We start from the raw sequence: 14200 nt of genomic DNA, 5'->3' as shown, positions 1-14200 counted from the left end.
AAGGATAGGGGCGGGTAGGAGGTAGGGAAGTTCCTTCCCAGTCCGCTCCTTAATTGTTATAAAATCGCGCAGCCATTTTTTAAAAATTTTTTTTTTTAAATCTACCCCTAAGTGCACAAGTCACTGAGTGATGGTATCAGTTCGAGAAGAGTATATTCAAAGTTTAGTAAGATATGCAACTACTGTATTGTAAACCTATTAGTTTGAAAACTGTATTGCAACGTCAAAATGTCTTTTCTTCCACCTGACCCACAAGATAAAAGCTAGTAATAATTCAAGCGATAGCTGTAGCATATCACAGCTAAAATTTCAAGTAGAACAATATGGACTTATTGAAATAATATGAAGGATAAAAATAGGATTATTGAGTTTTAAATGAAAAGTGTACCCTGTATGTACTGCAGAATTTTTCAGAAGTAAACACAGCAAGAAACAACAATCACCCCGTTTTAATAACTATTTGTATTTCTTTAAGCTTCTCAGCCACATTTCTTATGAATGCCAGGGAGCAGCCATGTTAGGAAAATCTGACATTACATCACACACTGAAACACATCAGATATTAGCTATAAAGCATCACCAATTCATGATCCACTATAAGGTGTGTGTACGTGTGTGCGCGCGTATGCCATTGGTGTGTGCAATATGATATAGCATTTGTAATACTTTCTTCAAAGTATAGCTACTTCCAGGGATAAGGGGAATTACATTTAAAGAAGGTAAAAAGGACTTACAATAATATGCTTCATTGGTATAGAGCAGAGCTTTCCAAAGTGTGTGTCGCGACACTTTAGTGTGTCGCCTGAGGTGTGCCGGTGTGTCGCGCAAGCCCGGTGCACGTGACACACTGGCAAGTGGGAGCCAACGCAGCCGCCGGTGGAGCTCATCCCACTGGCGGCTGAGCAGTGAAATATCGCTGTGGACACAGCAGGAAAGATCGGCATGGCCGTGGTGGAGCTCACCTCACCACGGCCCGAAGAAGAAAAAGGTCACGTCGAAACGTGCAGGTGCTCCTCCTCCTTCCTGCCCATGCGGCCCCAGAAGAAAAATGTTGCCGGAGCCACACGGGCAGAAAGGGGGAGGAGAGTCAGCCGCGTGCAGAAGAGGAGCAGCAGCGTTGTTGCAGCAGGGAGAGAAGAGGAGGAGGCCCGGTAGCAGGGTCCCCACCGCGGATCGGCCCAAGAAGATCAGGGCCGCTGCAGAGCCCATCCTGCAGCAACCCGTGAAGAGGAGGCCCAGAGGTAAGAGAGAGGCTGAGGGCCCGTAGAGTGCGTCTGTGAGCTGAGTTGAGCGATTGTGTGCGTCTGTGAGCTGAGTTGAGCGATTGTGTGCGTGAATGAGGTGAGTTGAGCGATTGTGTGCGTGAATGAGGTGAGTTGAGCGATTGTGTGCGTCTGTGAGCTGAGTTGAGCGATTGTGTGCGTGAATGAGGTGAGTTGAGCGATATTGTGTGTGTATGAGGTGAGTTGAGAGATTGTGTGTGGGAGTGAGGACCTGAATGTTTGCAGAGACAGCATGTGAGAGAGCCTGTGTGTGTGTGTGTGAGAGAGACAGCATGTGACAGTGAGAGCCTGTGTGTATGAATGATTGTATGAGAGAGAGCATGTGACAGTGAGAGTCTGTGCTTGAGCAAGACAACATGTGGGTGTGAGAGAGAGCCTGGGTGTGTGAGAGTCAGACAGCATGTGCAAGAGAGAGACTGTGTATGAATGATTGTATGAGAGAGAGCATGTGACAGTGAGAGCCTGTGCTTGAGCAAGACAACATGTGGGTGTGAGAGAGAGCCTGGGGTGTGTGAGAGTCAGACAGCATGTGCAAGAGAGAGACTGTATGAATGATTGTATGAGAGAGAGCCTGTGAGTGTGTGTGAGAGAGAGAAAGCATGTGAGAATGAGAACCTGACTGAATGTTTGAGGGAAGAAGATAGATGGAGAGAAAAGAAATAGAAAAAAAGACAATATGAAAGGAATTGGCAAAAAAATAAGAAAGGGAGGTGGAACAAAAAGCCTGTGACCAACCGATTAGAAAACTAAGATCAGACAGCAAAGGTAAAAAAAAAAGAAATAAATTACTTTTTACTGATTGGCACATGTAATCTTTGGTAATGTGCAAGAGTAGCACTTTCTCTATGCTGATTTCACAATGTACGAGATCAACATGGAGGAAGTGGAAACCCACGGGGCCTGCACAGAGGAGGCAGCAGAATGGGCTTCAGTGCCAATAGCAGCAATCAGCGCCTCCCCCAATAGCCATGCGACAGCAGTGACAGTGGCAGCAGAGGAATGAGAGAGGCTCCGAGGTTGCTGGCAAAAGACAGAGAGGGGGTTTGCCTTTAGTGTGTGGCCTGCCTGGAGGGTGTGTCTGTGTATGAGAATGTATGGGTGTCTTCCTGGGGTTTGTATGTTGGGAATAGGTGCCGGCCTGTGTGTGGTGTATGTGTGTGTGAGAATGAATTGGTGCCTGCCTGGGGGTCTGTGTGTGTGAGAATGAATGTGTGCATGCCTGAGGGAGTGGTGTGAATTGAATGGAAGCCTGCCTGGGGGTCAGTTCAGTGTGTGAGAATGACTGGGAGCTTGCCTGGGTGTGTGTGTTTGTGTGTATGTGAGGGAGCCAGACAGAGTATGTATGAAGAAAATCCAGGGGAGTAAGAGTTTGTGTGGGGGTGTGTGTGCGGAGGGGGAGAGGAGAGGTGTCTTAGAGCTTAAGAGTGTGTCAGTGTCTTTGAGAGCGAGAGGTTATGGTGGGTATAAGAGCCGACTGTGTATGTATGTGACAGTATATGTGTGAGAGAGAATGGAAATGTGAGTATGTGTGAGAGAGAGGATAACCTCCTAATCCTTGACAATATCAGGGTGACTGGAAATCAAGAGCTCCCACGTATGGACAGCAGGGGCTTTTTAAAATCCTTATTAGTTTTTAATTATTGGGTGTTATTTGTATATATGTGCTGTTTTGAAATATTTTATTGGTGTTTAGGAAATTGTAAAAAATGTATATGATTTTAATGAATAGAAATTCTATTTATCAGTAGTTTTAAAATATTCTTTTATTAGTATGGTTTACTATTATAACTGATGCTTTATGTTTCTTGATTTTATTTATTTTATGAGGAATGGTGGTTCTGTTTTTCCATTATTAATACACAGAATCTGGCTTCTTGGGGTTTCCATTTCAGTTTTGTCTAATTTGTGCTCCTTTATTTTGTATTCTGTATTTGGTGAGGGTCTGTCTCTGCTCTGTGTGTGTGACCATGATGAGAAATTCGCTAGCATAGGGATCTATAGCAATCGGGTTTGTTTTGTTTCCTCAGTAGGTGGTGTATTGGTATTCTAGGACCCAGTATAATATTTACCCTTGCTTTTTCACAGGTAGGGTTATTGTTGTTTGAGTCCTTGGTGTTATTACTGTTATGTTATGATGGGATTGCAGTATAGATTTTGAGTGTCTTTTTTTTTTTGCGAGGTTTTATTTTCGTTCACAATGTGCCTGGCAGTGGAAGGTGTTTGTGCTGCTGTTACTGTGAGGTGACACCAGAATTTGAAAACATCTTTAGTATGATGAGCTGTAAGGGAAACATTCAAGCTCCCTTGTTCGGGGGAATTTCAGTGGATGCACAGAGTTACAGAACTGGAGGTGCAGGATTTATATTGACATTCTGTCCCTTCCTATAAATTCCAGTCTTCACTCTCATAGCCATATAGAATTAGTTGAATGAGGCTATCAAATAATTTTATAGTGTGAAACTGGCCAGCTTTTTAAAATTACGCAGAAGACCCTTTGGACTTTCTTATTAACACCAAATATTCAAATCTGTGTCATCCCATCAAGCTCATATATCTCATTAAAGAGGTAAATTGAATAACACAATAACTTTGTTTTATTATTGTTACTCATAAATTATAACAATAACATTAATCTTGGAATATTATATATTTTTAATATAAATGAAAGATTTTCACAAGATAGGTTGTGTCGTGAAACATTTTATTATGTATATATTTAAGGAAACATACATAAATTGTCGAAATACATTTTGTTCGTTTAACCTTTAACCTCTGGTTTGCTAGTAGACTGAATTACTGTGTCCCGAAATTATGTTTGTCTAAAAAGTGTGTCACCAACATGAAAAGTTTGGAAAGCTCTGGTATATAGAGTATTACAAGGTATTACTTTTTGCCATATAAATTTCTGGAATATTCTACAATATCCGCAAGTACTGTGCAATTCATGCCAGTCTTATTTAGATTGTTTAATTAATATACACGTAGTAATTCTGCTAAATGGAACAACTTCATAATTCATTTGACTAGTTAATCAGGCAGAAATGACTAAGAAGTTCTAAAGCAGGCATCCTCAATGCAAATTCAATCTCACTTTTACCGCAGCTAGCTGGAATGCCACTTTTAACCCAGTCACAAAACTAGTCATTTCTATCACAAAAGGGCAGCGAAATTGCTGTCTTTCAAGCACTTCCCAAACCCTATCACTACCAACCTGTAGGAACAGTGACATGCAATGAAACTATTTTCTTTATTAATAGAACTTATTGATTGTAAGTACCTTGTAGAATAACTTGGCAGTTTCATCATGTAAACATGGATTCCAATTCTGATCTGATGTCTGAAAAAAAGATGAAATTGTAAGCTACAGGTTTAAGCAGTTTCCTATGTCATCTATCTTCACATACAGGTAAATATAAACTAAAGAATGGAAGTGCAAAAAAAAAAAAGGAACTAACAAAGGCTATAGCAAAATCTACACCAAAAATATTCCACTTCCATCCTATGTTTCCCACCCATTTTAGTTCAGATTCAGAAAAATTTGATATAACAATTTGTACATATGTTGCAAAGTAATACATGATGTAATAAAAAAAAAAAGTTACCAGAAAACAGACAAAAGTAATACAATACTAATAATTTGGTACTGATGAATGGAGAGTTCTAGCAGTCATATTTGTCCTGGAGAAACTGAGTAATTTGTAGTTTGTGATACTTTTTCATTGAGCACTATAAAAATTACCCAAAACATACATGAGCTTTCAAGGTCATATAGATACCTTCTTCAGATGTCATCTACCATCTGCTGTCTCATCCAAAAGTAGTCCCAGTACTTTTTTTCTAACTGGAGCTTCCTTCATGTATATGATTTATTGTCCTGATTAGCTGAGATGACCACGAAGAGATGGATCGGAAAAAAGGGACTTTATTGAATCCTTTTTCCGATCCATCTCTTCGTGTTCATTGCTACTAGCCATCTTGGGTTGGCTTCCACTTTATTTCTTGGGACCATCCCTGATTAGTTGAGAGAAACATTTAACTAGCACTAGTTATAGGGCCCACTGCAAGACCAGAAAAAAGGAACCTTCCACCGAATGTATTTATTATAAGCACTATGAAAGCTCCTTTTAGAAAATCAGTCGGACTCTTCTCCATAATAAACCAAGTTTCCTTTCTCCTTCCTTCCACTTTTTCAGTACAAATTATAGATGGACATACTATCATGCTTCCACAGAAAAACAAAGCAAATGAAACAATGAGAAGACAAAGAAAGAGGTCAAAGGCTAATCACAGATGTATAGCAAGTTTGCCTGTGAACACAGTTCTCAGTAGACAGCAGGTGAAACCAGTCATAACTCATGAGTGGTATCATCCAACAGCACCAAATGGATCCATTTCTCATAGCTCAGTAAAGCTTTAATGAGCAAGCACAGGAGTTTGTGTGCTGCCTCATGAGTTCCTCAATCTTTTGCAGACCTTAAGCTTTAGCAAGGTAGTCGACACTCCAGGGAGGCTGGAGGGTAATAAGCATAGTTAATTCATCCTGCTGTTCTCAGAGAACCCAGTTTATAGATAAGAAAACTTGCTTTATCCATCGACAATAAGAGCCGAATTAGCCATTGTTTTAGGTAGCGCATGTTCTTTTGGCCTGGAATGGTTGAAAAAATTAGGCCAAACCATTTAAATTTTACAGCTTGAAAGTTATGAATATCCTGACCTTCAATGAACATGGTACTGCTATAATCACTGATAAACATACTAATTTTGACCCATGTAGATAATCAAAGAAATACAGTTTATCATTATAGAGGAAGACTATTTTAGTGTTCATAGTGCTATAGTTCACTATGAAAACTACCACCATCTTCAAAAGACAACTTATGGAGGAAAAGCCCTGAAAATTATATTAAAGTTTTTAAAAGCCAAAAAAAGTGTGAATATTCTAGTCAAAAATATTGGTTAGCAGAAGTGGAAAATTCCAGAAGCCAAGTAGCCGCAGTGCCTAAAAGCTCCTGGTGCCTGCTGCTGGGCTGGGCTCAGAAGAAACTTCCTCTGCTACTGTCAGACAGAAGAGTTATTTCCACTGTGACAGGCACAGGAAAGGAGATGCCATTGCTGTGGTCAGGTCCTGACCCAAGAAGAGCCATCACCGCTTTCAAAATCAAAGAGGATAGAAGGGAGAAAAAAAAAATAAAAACAAAATAAAAAAAGCATAAATATACAAATAGAAAAAAATTTTTAAAACCCAAACCTAGAAAGAAAAAAAAAAAGAGCAAAAAATCCAAACATAAAATATTAAAGCATAAGCAAAAAAACAGGTTAGAAGAAAATATAATATTTGCTCTGATTCCTATAAACTGTAGCAGATGATTATGTTTAAAAAAAATTCTATTCCAGATTATAAGAAATTCACAAAATGAAGATTTATAGTATATATCACTATATGTCTTCATTTTGTGAATTTCTTATAATCTGGAATATATATATATATATATATATATATATATATATATATACGTATATATATATAAACCATTTAGAATTAAAGCAGGACACTGGTGCGTCAGCTTGTAAAAATGAGACCTTGACATTTTACAGAAGACTACGCTACATAATTATAAAGATCATTTACTCTGCTTGCTAGTTAAAATATTTTGTTTACAGATTCTGTTACTGAGTAATAAAAAGGTATTACAGTTTAGGATAATCTTTTTGGAAACCAGCATTATTGGACAATGCTCAGCCAAGTGCAAGATATCAGCTCTTGAAAGAAACATGTCGAGTTCTAATTCTTAGGGCACCTTAAAGGAATAATTATGGCAAAAACACCGAAGTAGAAATTAATAGATTCTAGAGAACCTCAGTTCTATGTTGCTCTATAGCTTCCTAGTTACTGAATTCCTACGCACACATTTCTTTGCCACACCATCCTCAGTAATTATGTCCTGTCTAAACTATAAAGGTCACATTCCTGAGTCCCTATGTGCCCTCAAAGTAGAAGACACCTAGCGAAAGCCATTTCTGAGTTATAAGGGGGGGGGGGGAAGATACACACAGCCATGCACACTGCAACACAAAAATATAATAAATAAATCATTCATGTTACACTACCTAAAGGTGAATTTTAAATGCCCTACACACGGCAAAGCCAGGAGATACACGAGTATCTCAAGTTGGTGCCTGCTGCGCAGATTTTAAGAAGCATCCAAGCACGTGCGCATCTTCCAGTATGCGCACAAATGGGAAATGCAAACAAAAGAAAAAAATGGGCAGGGCATGGACAGAGTCTGGGCAGGGCAAGGGGTCCAGGAATGTAACATGAAATGCATGCATAAGAATTTACACGCACAAGCATACACCGGGGTACCCTACCGCATGATTTTCTTCTGCTACGAATGGCATGTAAATAACAAAACAAAAACAAAAAACAAGGCTAGTTAGTGGGGATAAAGGTTGGGGCTAAAGGAAGGCATATTAACTGGGGGGGGGGGGGGGGTTAGGAAGTCCTGTCCATTAGCTCAGCAAACAGGGAATGGCCTGGGGAAACTGGTAATTACATTTGTGCTTGTATCTAAGAAAATCTCCCTCCCCCCTTACACAGTAGAGCCGACATCTGCGTGCACCCATCTAAATTGCGCACACATGTACAGCCAATTTTATATCGTCCTCACACATACGTGCATGTGTTATAAAATGGCCATGCCTCTAGGCGCGAACCGGCATATGAGCGTACGTGTATGCCTGAGCAGCTGTTTGAAAGTTATAACAATTATATACCATATAACTATTCTTATAACAAACTAGTTAACATATAAAAACAAGCAAACACAAGACATTTACAGTGTTCCTTGTCAAATTTTATGGCAAAGTATTTCTCAATCAAAACTTAGATATACTGGAAACAGAGGAAAATGCTTCATTATTCAAGAACAGCCTGTCTGAGCAATAAGTTTAAGATCAAAGATTCATTTTTAACTTTCATTTTGGAAGTGGAACAATGAGGCAGTACTTGGGCTTCTCTAATAATTACAGGGATTTAAAAGGGAATGTTTATAGAAGAATATTTTAAAGTACATTTAAATATATACTTGCCATATGATTTTAAACCTGTATTTTCAACTTTTACTAATTATTGTAGACAAACATATTTCACAGTTAATCTTCTCCTCTTACACAAAACTGCAGTGAAGTCCCACTGTGTGTTTGTTAAACCATTTACATGGTAAAGAGTATAATTTCCCAAACAAAAGGTTATGACTTTCACTACAGGATCAAAGAGAAAAAAAAAGCTGAGTGAGAAAGCTGGAATTTCAACATAAATACCTCAAATAATTAGCACTTACAGTAAGAAAGCTATGGAAAATGGCAAAAAGATAGACAACCTTTCAATATTCTATTTATTTTTTCAGATTTACGCAGTTAAAGGTAACTTTTTTTTTTTTCTTTTTCAATTTACTTGAATTTAACAAAGAATAAACTTTGTATGAAATACATTCCATGAGATATTAGAAAGAAAAAGAATTCTCAGGCAACAACAAAAATTATTACATATTTCCAGAGTACACTTAACATCTTGCTGCTCTGTCGGGAGTCCCGACCCCCACGGGGGGAGAAGTGGTTGGAGGAGTGGCTGTCTCCAAGGGAGAGAGGAGAGGCCCGACAAGAGAAAGCGATTCAAACATCCTGGAAACAGAGGATTTTAATAAACCTGCAGTTGTCTCGATGGATTCCCTATGGGGAATGATGGCAGGTATGTCCAAGCTAATTAAGGAGCAAACACTTCAAATAGTGGAATTGGGGAAGAAATAGACTCTGTCTAAGGATAATCTCCTTGCACAGCAAGAACAGGTGCAGGTCACAGAGTCTTTAAAATGCGATGTGAGAAAATTACAAGATACTTCAGCAGGCCTGGTCCGGGATACTCAAATTACTTCCAGAAGGCTTGAAGCGGTCGAAAATTATCTTAGACATTTGAACATCAGACTCTTAAATTTCCCAAGGATTATGGGTGAAATACCTATTATAACTTTTAAAAGATACCTTCAAGAGGTCTTGAAGCTCCCAGCAGATGAAATACCTGCGGTGAAAAAAATCAGTTTTTTGGTGCAAAGAACTGGAAATATACCTGCAGCTGAAGGGAACAGGCCTGATTTCCTGAACTTAACCCAATACCTTGAAAATTCAGAGTTAGAAGTAATCGAGAGAGCGGTGTTATTTGTAACTTTATATTCGGAACAAGACTTTAGTTTAATTATGAAAGCGTACTTTAAAAATATTAATGTGTTATATCAAGGTCAAAGTGTTCGAATGTACCCTGACTTATCCAGACCGACTCAACAACGTCGTAAAATGTTTCTTTCTATGAGACCTGAGGCACAGGCTTTGGGAGCAAATTTCCAACTCCGCTACCCATGCAGATGTGTGTTGAAATTTTCAAATAACCTACATATTTTCAACCCTGAGCATTTGAGGGAGTTCCTACTTAGTAAAAGACAACCTCCCACAAATGAAGGTCTATTGTAATATGCAGTGCAGTGTATCGTCAAGTTACGTACTTTTTAGTTGACTTAAGTATTCTTCTCAGTGTATAAGTAAATACGCCCCCCCATATATTTCCGTTGTAAATTTCTGAGATATGATATGGATCTAAAGGTAACTCTTAATTTTCAACAATGTTTTCTATTATTCTTTATTTTCTGTTCCACTTGAAGCAGAGCTTTTTGACAAGTGCTAAAACGTTTTCACAGCAATGCAGGGGCATTTTTTCAGAGCACAGAAGATTCCTCCTCTAAGTGCGCACCTGAGATCACGACAGTCCCCCACATGTTCTTGTATTACTTTTCAACTTACTGAACACTATCCATCCAAGTATGCTACCAGAAAATCATTACCATGGAAACTTTAGATGTGCCATGCACTAAAGATCTTCACAAGTTCTTATGTCTAAATTGCACTCCCAAACAAAAGCCAACAAACCACTTAAATAGCATCATACTCCTTTTTAAGAGCGCTATATAACATTAAACATATGCAAATTTAGACAAGATTATGGGGGGGGGGGCCTATGCAATACAGCAATTTAATTATACTGGTAGATAAATTTTGGTACATAAAGTTTTAGAAGTTGTCTGCTTCAGCAATAGAATGTCCATTTATTATTGCTGGTGATGTACTGAATTCAAATACGACAAACCAGCTGACAAGCTGTTTCAATGATTACGTTTTTACATTTTACATTTATCTAGTGCATTGATAGTGCATAGATAGCATTTTAATCAAATTGTAAACTTAGATCTTTTCATGTATTTATGGTTGCATATTATTATTAAGGGGTCGATTTTAAAAGGAGCACGCGGGTGCGTATGTGCATGCGGTTCCTGGCGCGCGCACATGGACGTGCTGATTTTAGAACGCGTGCACTGGCGCGCATTCATGTTCTAAAATCTGATGGCTACGTGTGCATATGCAGGTGGCGCACACAGGGGGACGCCCAATTTTCGTTAAATACATGTGGTGACGCAATCAGGCCTTCCCCAGTTCTCTCCCAGTCCGCTCCACTTAAGAAGCAGACTGTGAGGGAGCTTCCCTACCCCCCCCCCTACCTAAACCTCCTCCTTCCCCTCTCCTCCCCACCCCCTAAACCTAACCTACCTTTCTCAAAATTATTTTATTACTTACTGCTCCTCTGGAGCAGCAGTAAACTCCATGCACTGGCCAGCTGCAGACGTGCGTTTCCCCATAACAGCAGCTAATGGCCACTGACCCAGCTGGCCTCTGTCCCACCCATACCACGCTCGGCACTTGTGCGCGTATCGGTGGTTACTTGCGCGCACCGCATGCATTTTCTAAAGGGCCCGGCCATGCACGTAACTGCTGGTATTTGCACATGTAGCCCTTTTGAAAACTAGAGCTTAAATTAACAAAAGGATTATAGAAATAAAATTTACTAAAAAGCAAAAGGTCAAAAATTATGCATATATACAGTATGTATATAGTTACTCCTTATTCAGTGGCTACTCTGCTCTTTTTTTGCTTGTTTCTTGTATTCATTAAATGGAACATGTCTTGTCACTGTCCAACAATAGTCTATAAGCATTGATGGGCTCATTTGCCCAGATACCGTTTTTCCATTTCTGCAATGTCCCAGCGAAATCGCCCACCATGCTCATCATTCACTGCTCCACCATGGAGGAAAAAAATCTAGATGAGTGTGCAAAAAATACATCTTCAGCGACATGTTGCAGCCAAGACTTTTGCATGCCTTGAGGAGTTTATCCACCAACTTCTGTAGTTGTCTGCCTTGTTGTGCTGAGAAAATTTGTTACCATTAACGGGAAGGTTTTTCCACGCCATCTATTCCTTGCCACGCAATGCTCGGTTAAATGCATCATCTCAAAGTAGTTCACAAATCTGAGGACCTTGATCTTAGCTTCATTCAGCCTTGGGAATTTACCATCAAGATACTTGAAGGCTGCTTTAGTTTTGTCCATAGCCTTATGCTTAAAAGCAAGTACTAGCCAAATCCAGTCAAATTTATTCATAGACTCAGTCAGATGTATATTAGTCAATTTTGGTTTAATTTGAGATCCTCTACAATTCCCAAAATCAAAGGTCGAATATATTGATCCAGTAGCTTTTCTTGAAAACTAAAGCCTATCAGCAATTTAATGCACCATTTTAGTTCTCAGTGACCCAGATTTAGTAAAGTTTTGACTACATTCATTTCTGAAGCATTTTGGCTGTAGACAGTGTTATATAATAGGTCTTCCCAGTTTGCACTAGTTTAAGGTGGATGTCAGAGTGCCAGAATCACATTTTGTTGTTTAAAGACAATAAAACAATCAAAGAAAATAGTCTCACTGAGAGAGTGTTTTAAATCAACATCTATATGGTAAGGATGTGGCCAGTTTTTTGGAGCACTGAAGGTTACTCCCGAAGTTCACTGTGGTCGTTAACCATGGGACAGTGTTTCAAGCTGCTGCTTTGCGAGAATGCCATCGCTTACAAGCCTCACTTGTCTTGATTCATGCTTTTTCATTGAGCCCCTTGATGAAGAGTTCCAACAGCTTGAAACATGGTCCCATGTTGGGTTAATGACCACAGTGAACTTTGGGCACAAGATGTTTTGAGAACATACTGGATTCTATCGAGCATAAGACTTAAGAGGAAATGTTCCGTTGAGATAAGTATCTTCAAGGATTTGTAGAGAACTATTGATGCAAGTTGCACTGATAATTTACACTGTAAATTTACTGATAAAAATTCTAAAAAAATATCACTCACATTGTTGCACAAATAGACTCTTATATTGACTGATGATAATATATAAGGCAGAGCCATAAGTGTTTTTCCACAGGACGATGATGCCTAGTTTGATGGTTATTTAATTTATGCATCTGCTTTCATCATAGCGTTTTCCTAGAGAAGAAGCGATTTTCTTGAGATGTTCTATATTTTTATGTAAGCCATTCTAACTCTTAGATAAGGTGCATATACGTTTTTTAAATTAAATCTTTTCAGGTCTAGAGTGATTAGCCAGTTGTTGATCTCAATTGAAGGAAGAGACTGTTCCTAAAGAGTTCATCCTGAACTTTACTTTCTTTAGGTATTGATTGAGATCTCTGAGGTTTAAGATGGGACAGAGACCACCTTTTTTCTTTAAGATATTTCCTTATCTGGAGTAGAATCCATTGTTCCTTTGTATTATTAGGTCTTTTCACCGCATTTGCGAGGACAGTCAACATCTCTTATTAGAGGAGTTGGAGATGGAGCTGTTGTGTATTTATGGAATGATTCTTTACTGAACTGTTTTAGGGAAAGGACATGAAATTCAAATGGTATCCCTGTTGTACAGCCTTTAATACTTAACTGTGCTGAACTTTTGAAGCCTTCTCCCCAACGGAAGGGTGTTTGATATACCGATTATATTTAATCAGAAGCCATGGTAAGATTTTGGTTATGTTTTTTGGAGAAGTATGGGCAGTGCTCTTTTCCTAACACATGGCCTACTCTGCTGTTGCAGGCAAAAATTATTGAAAAAGTAGGGATGGTATCTTAGTCAATGTTGAGGCTGACCTTTCCTGCTTTTAAATGGCTGGTCAACTTTAGCTGCTGACAAGGTAACGAGAATGAAACAGTGATCTTTTATAAGATCCACTGTTTCTTTAAAACTGTGTCTCCAAACAGATTATCCCTTGTGAATGGAACATCAGTAAAATTCACATGAACATCTTCATGAAAACTCAAAGCACGTAGCCATGTTAGCCTTCTGGCAATGGCAGATGTTCTGGAGGAAGTATAGTATGCAATATAAGTTGTCCGAATTAGGTGTTCTCCACATTCTTCAGCTTCCTGCAATACAGGAGCAAACCAATCCATGGCATCTAAAGGAATCTCAGTATTTATTTTATCTTTGTTGTTTTCATAGGCTCTTAGAAGTTGTGGTCCCCCTGACGCAGCCCCTGATGCGAAACATGGCTGTGTTGGAGTCCTTGTGTGTACCATTGTTTTATAAATGCATATCCAATACAAAAATGTGTGAACTATCTGTGACTGTATGCACTTACTAAAAAGTTCACTGTAAATGATATTGACCAGTAAATAGTTTGCCACACATTATTTCTTCGTTGTATCTAAAGGAATCTGCCAGGTCATGTCTTGCAACTTTTGCAAGGCATTCTATAATTATTGTTCCATATATAATTTATATACAGCTATTCTAATGACAAAATGACTAGAAAATCTTCTGGAAATGGATTGGAAATTCTAGGTGTGCTAAAATGCATTTTTGATTGCTTTGCATTTTTCCATGCTGATTCCACTACTACAGATACAGGAGGAACTGTATCTTTTGATGACTAGGACAAGGCTGTATTTGAGAACTAAGGGGTCAATTTTAAAACCCGCATGGACATGGACAC

The 14200-nt window shown here is 38.9% G+C and overlaps 1 protein-coding gene across 3 annotated transcripts in view; it reads right to left on the bottom strand.

Moving 5' to 3' along the window:
- Nucleotides 1–14200, bottom strand: part of VPS13A (vacuolar protein sorting 13 homolog A) — a 745426-nt gene that overhangs the window by 600949 nt on the left and 130277 nt on the right. For all 3 annotated transcript variants that reach the window (XM_029616432.1, XM_029616443.1, XM_029616452.1), the window contains exon 8: nucleotides 4561–4620. In XM_029616432.1, coding sequence (XP_029472292.1) covers nucleotides 4561–4620 — 60 coding nt within the window. The remainder of the gene's footprint in view (nucleotides 1–4560; nucleotides 4621–14200) is intronic.

The sequence above is a fragment of the Rhinatrema bivittatum genome, chromosome 1 (genome assembly GCF_901001135.1).
Source record: "Rhinatrema bivittatum chromosome 1, aRhiBiv1.1, whole genome shotgun sequence".
NCBI lineage: Eukaryota > Metazoa > Chordata > Amphibia > Gymnophiona > Rhinatrematidae > Rhinatrema > Rhinatrema bivittatum.
This window is presented reverse-complemented; position numbering and strand designations above follow the sequence as displayed.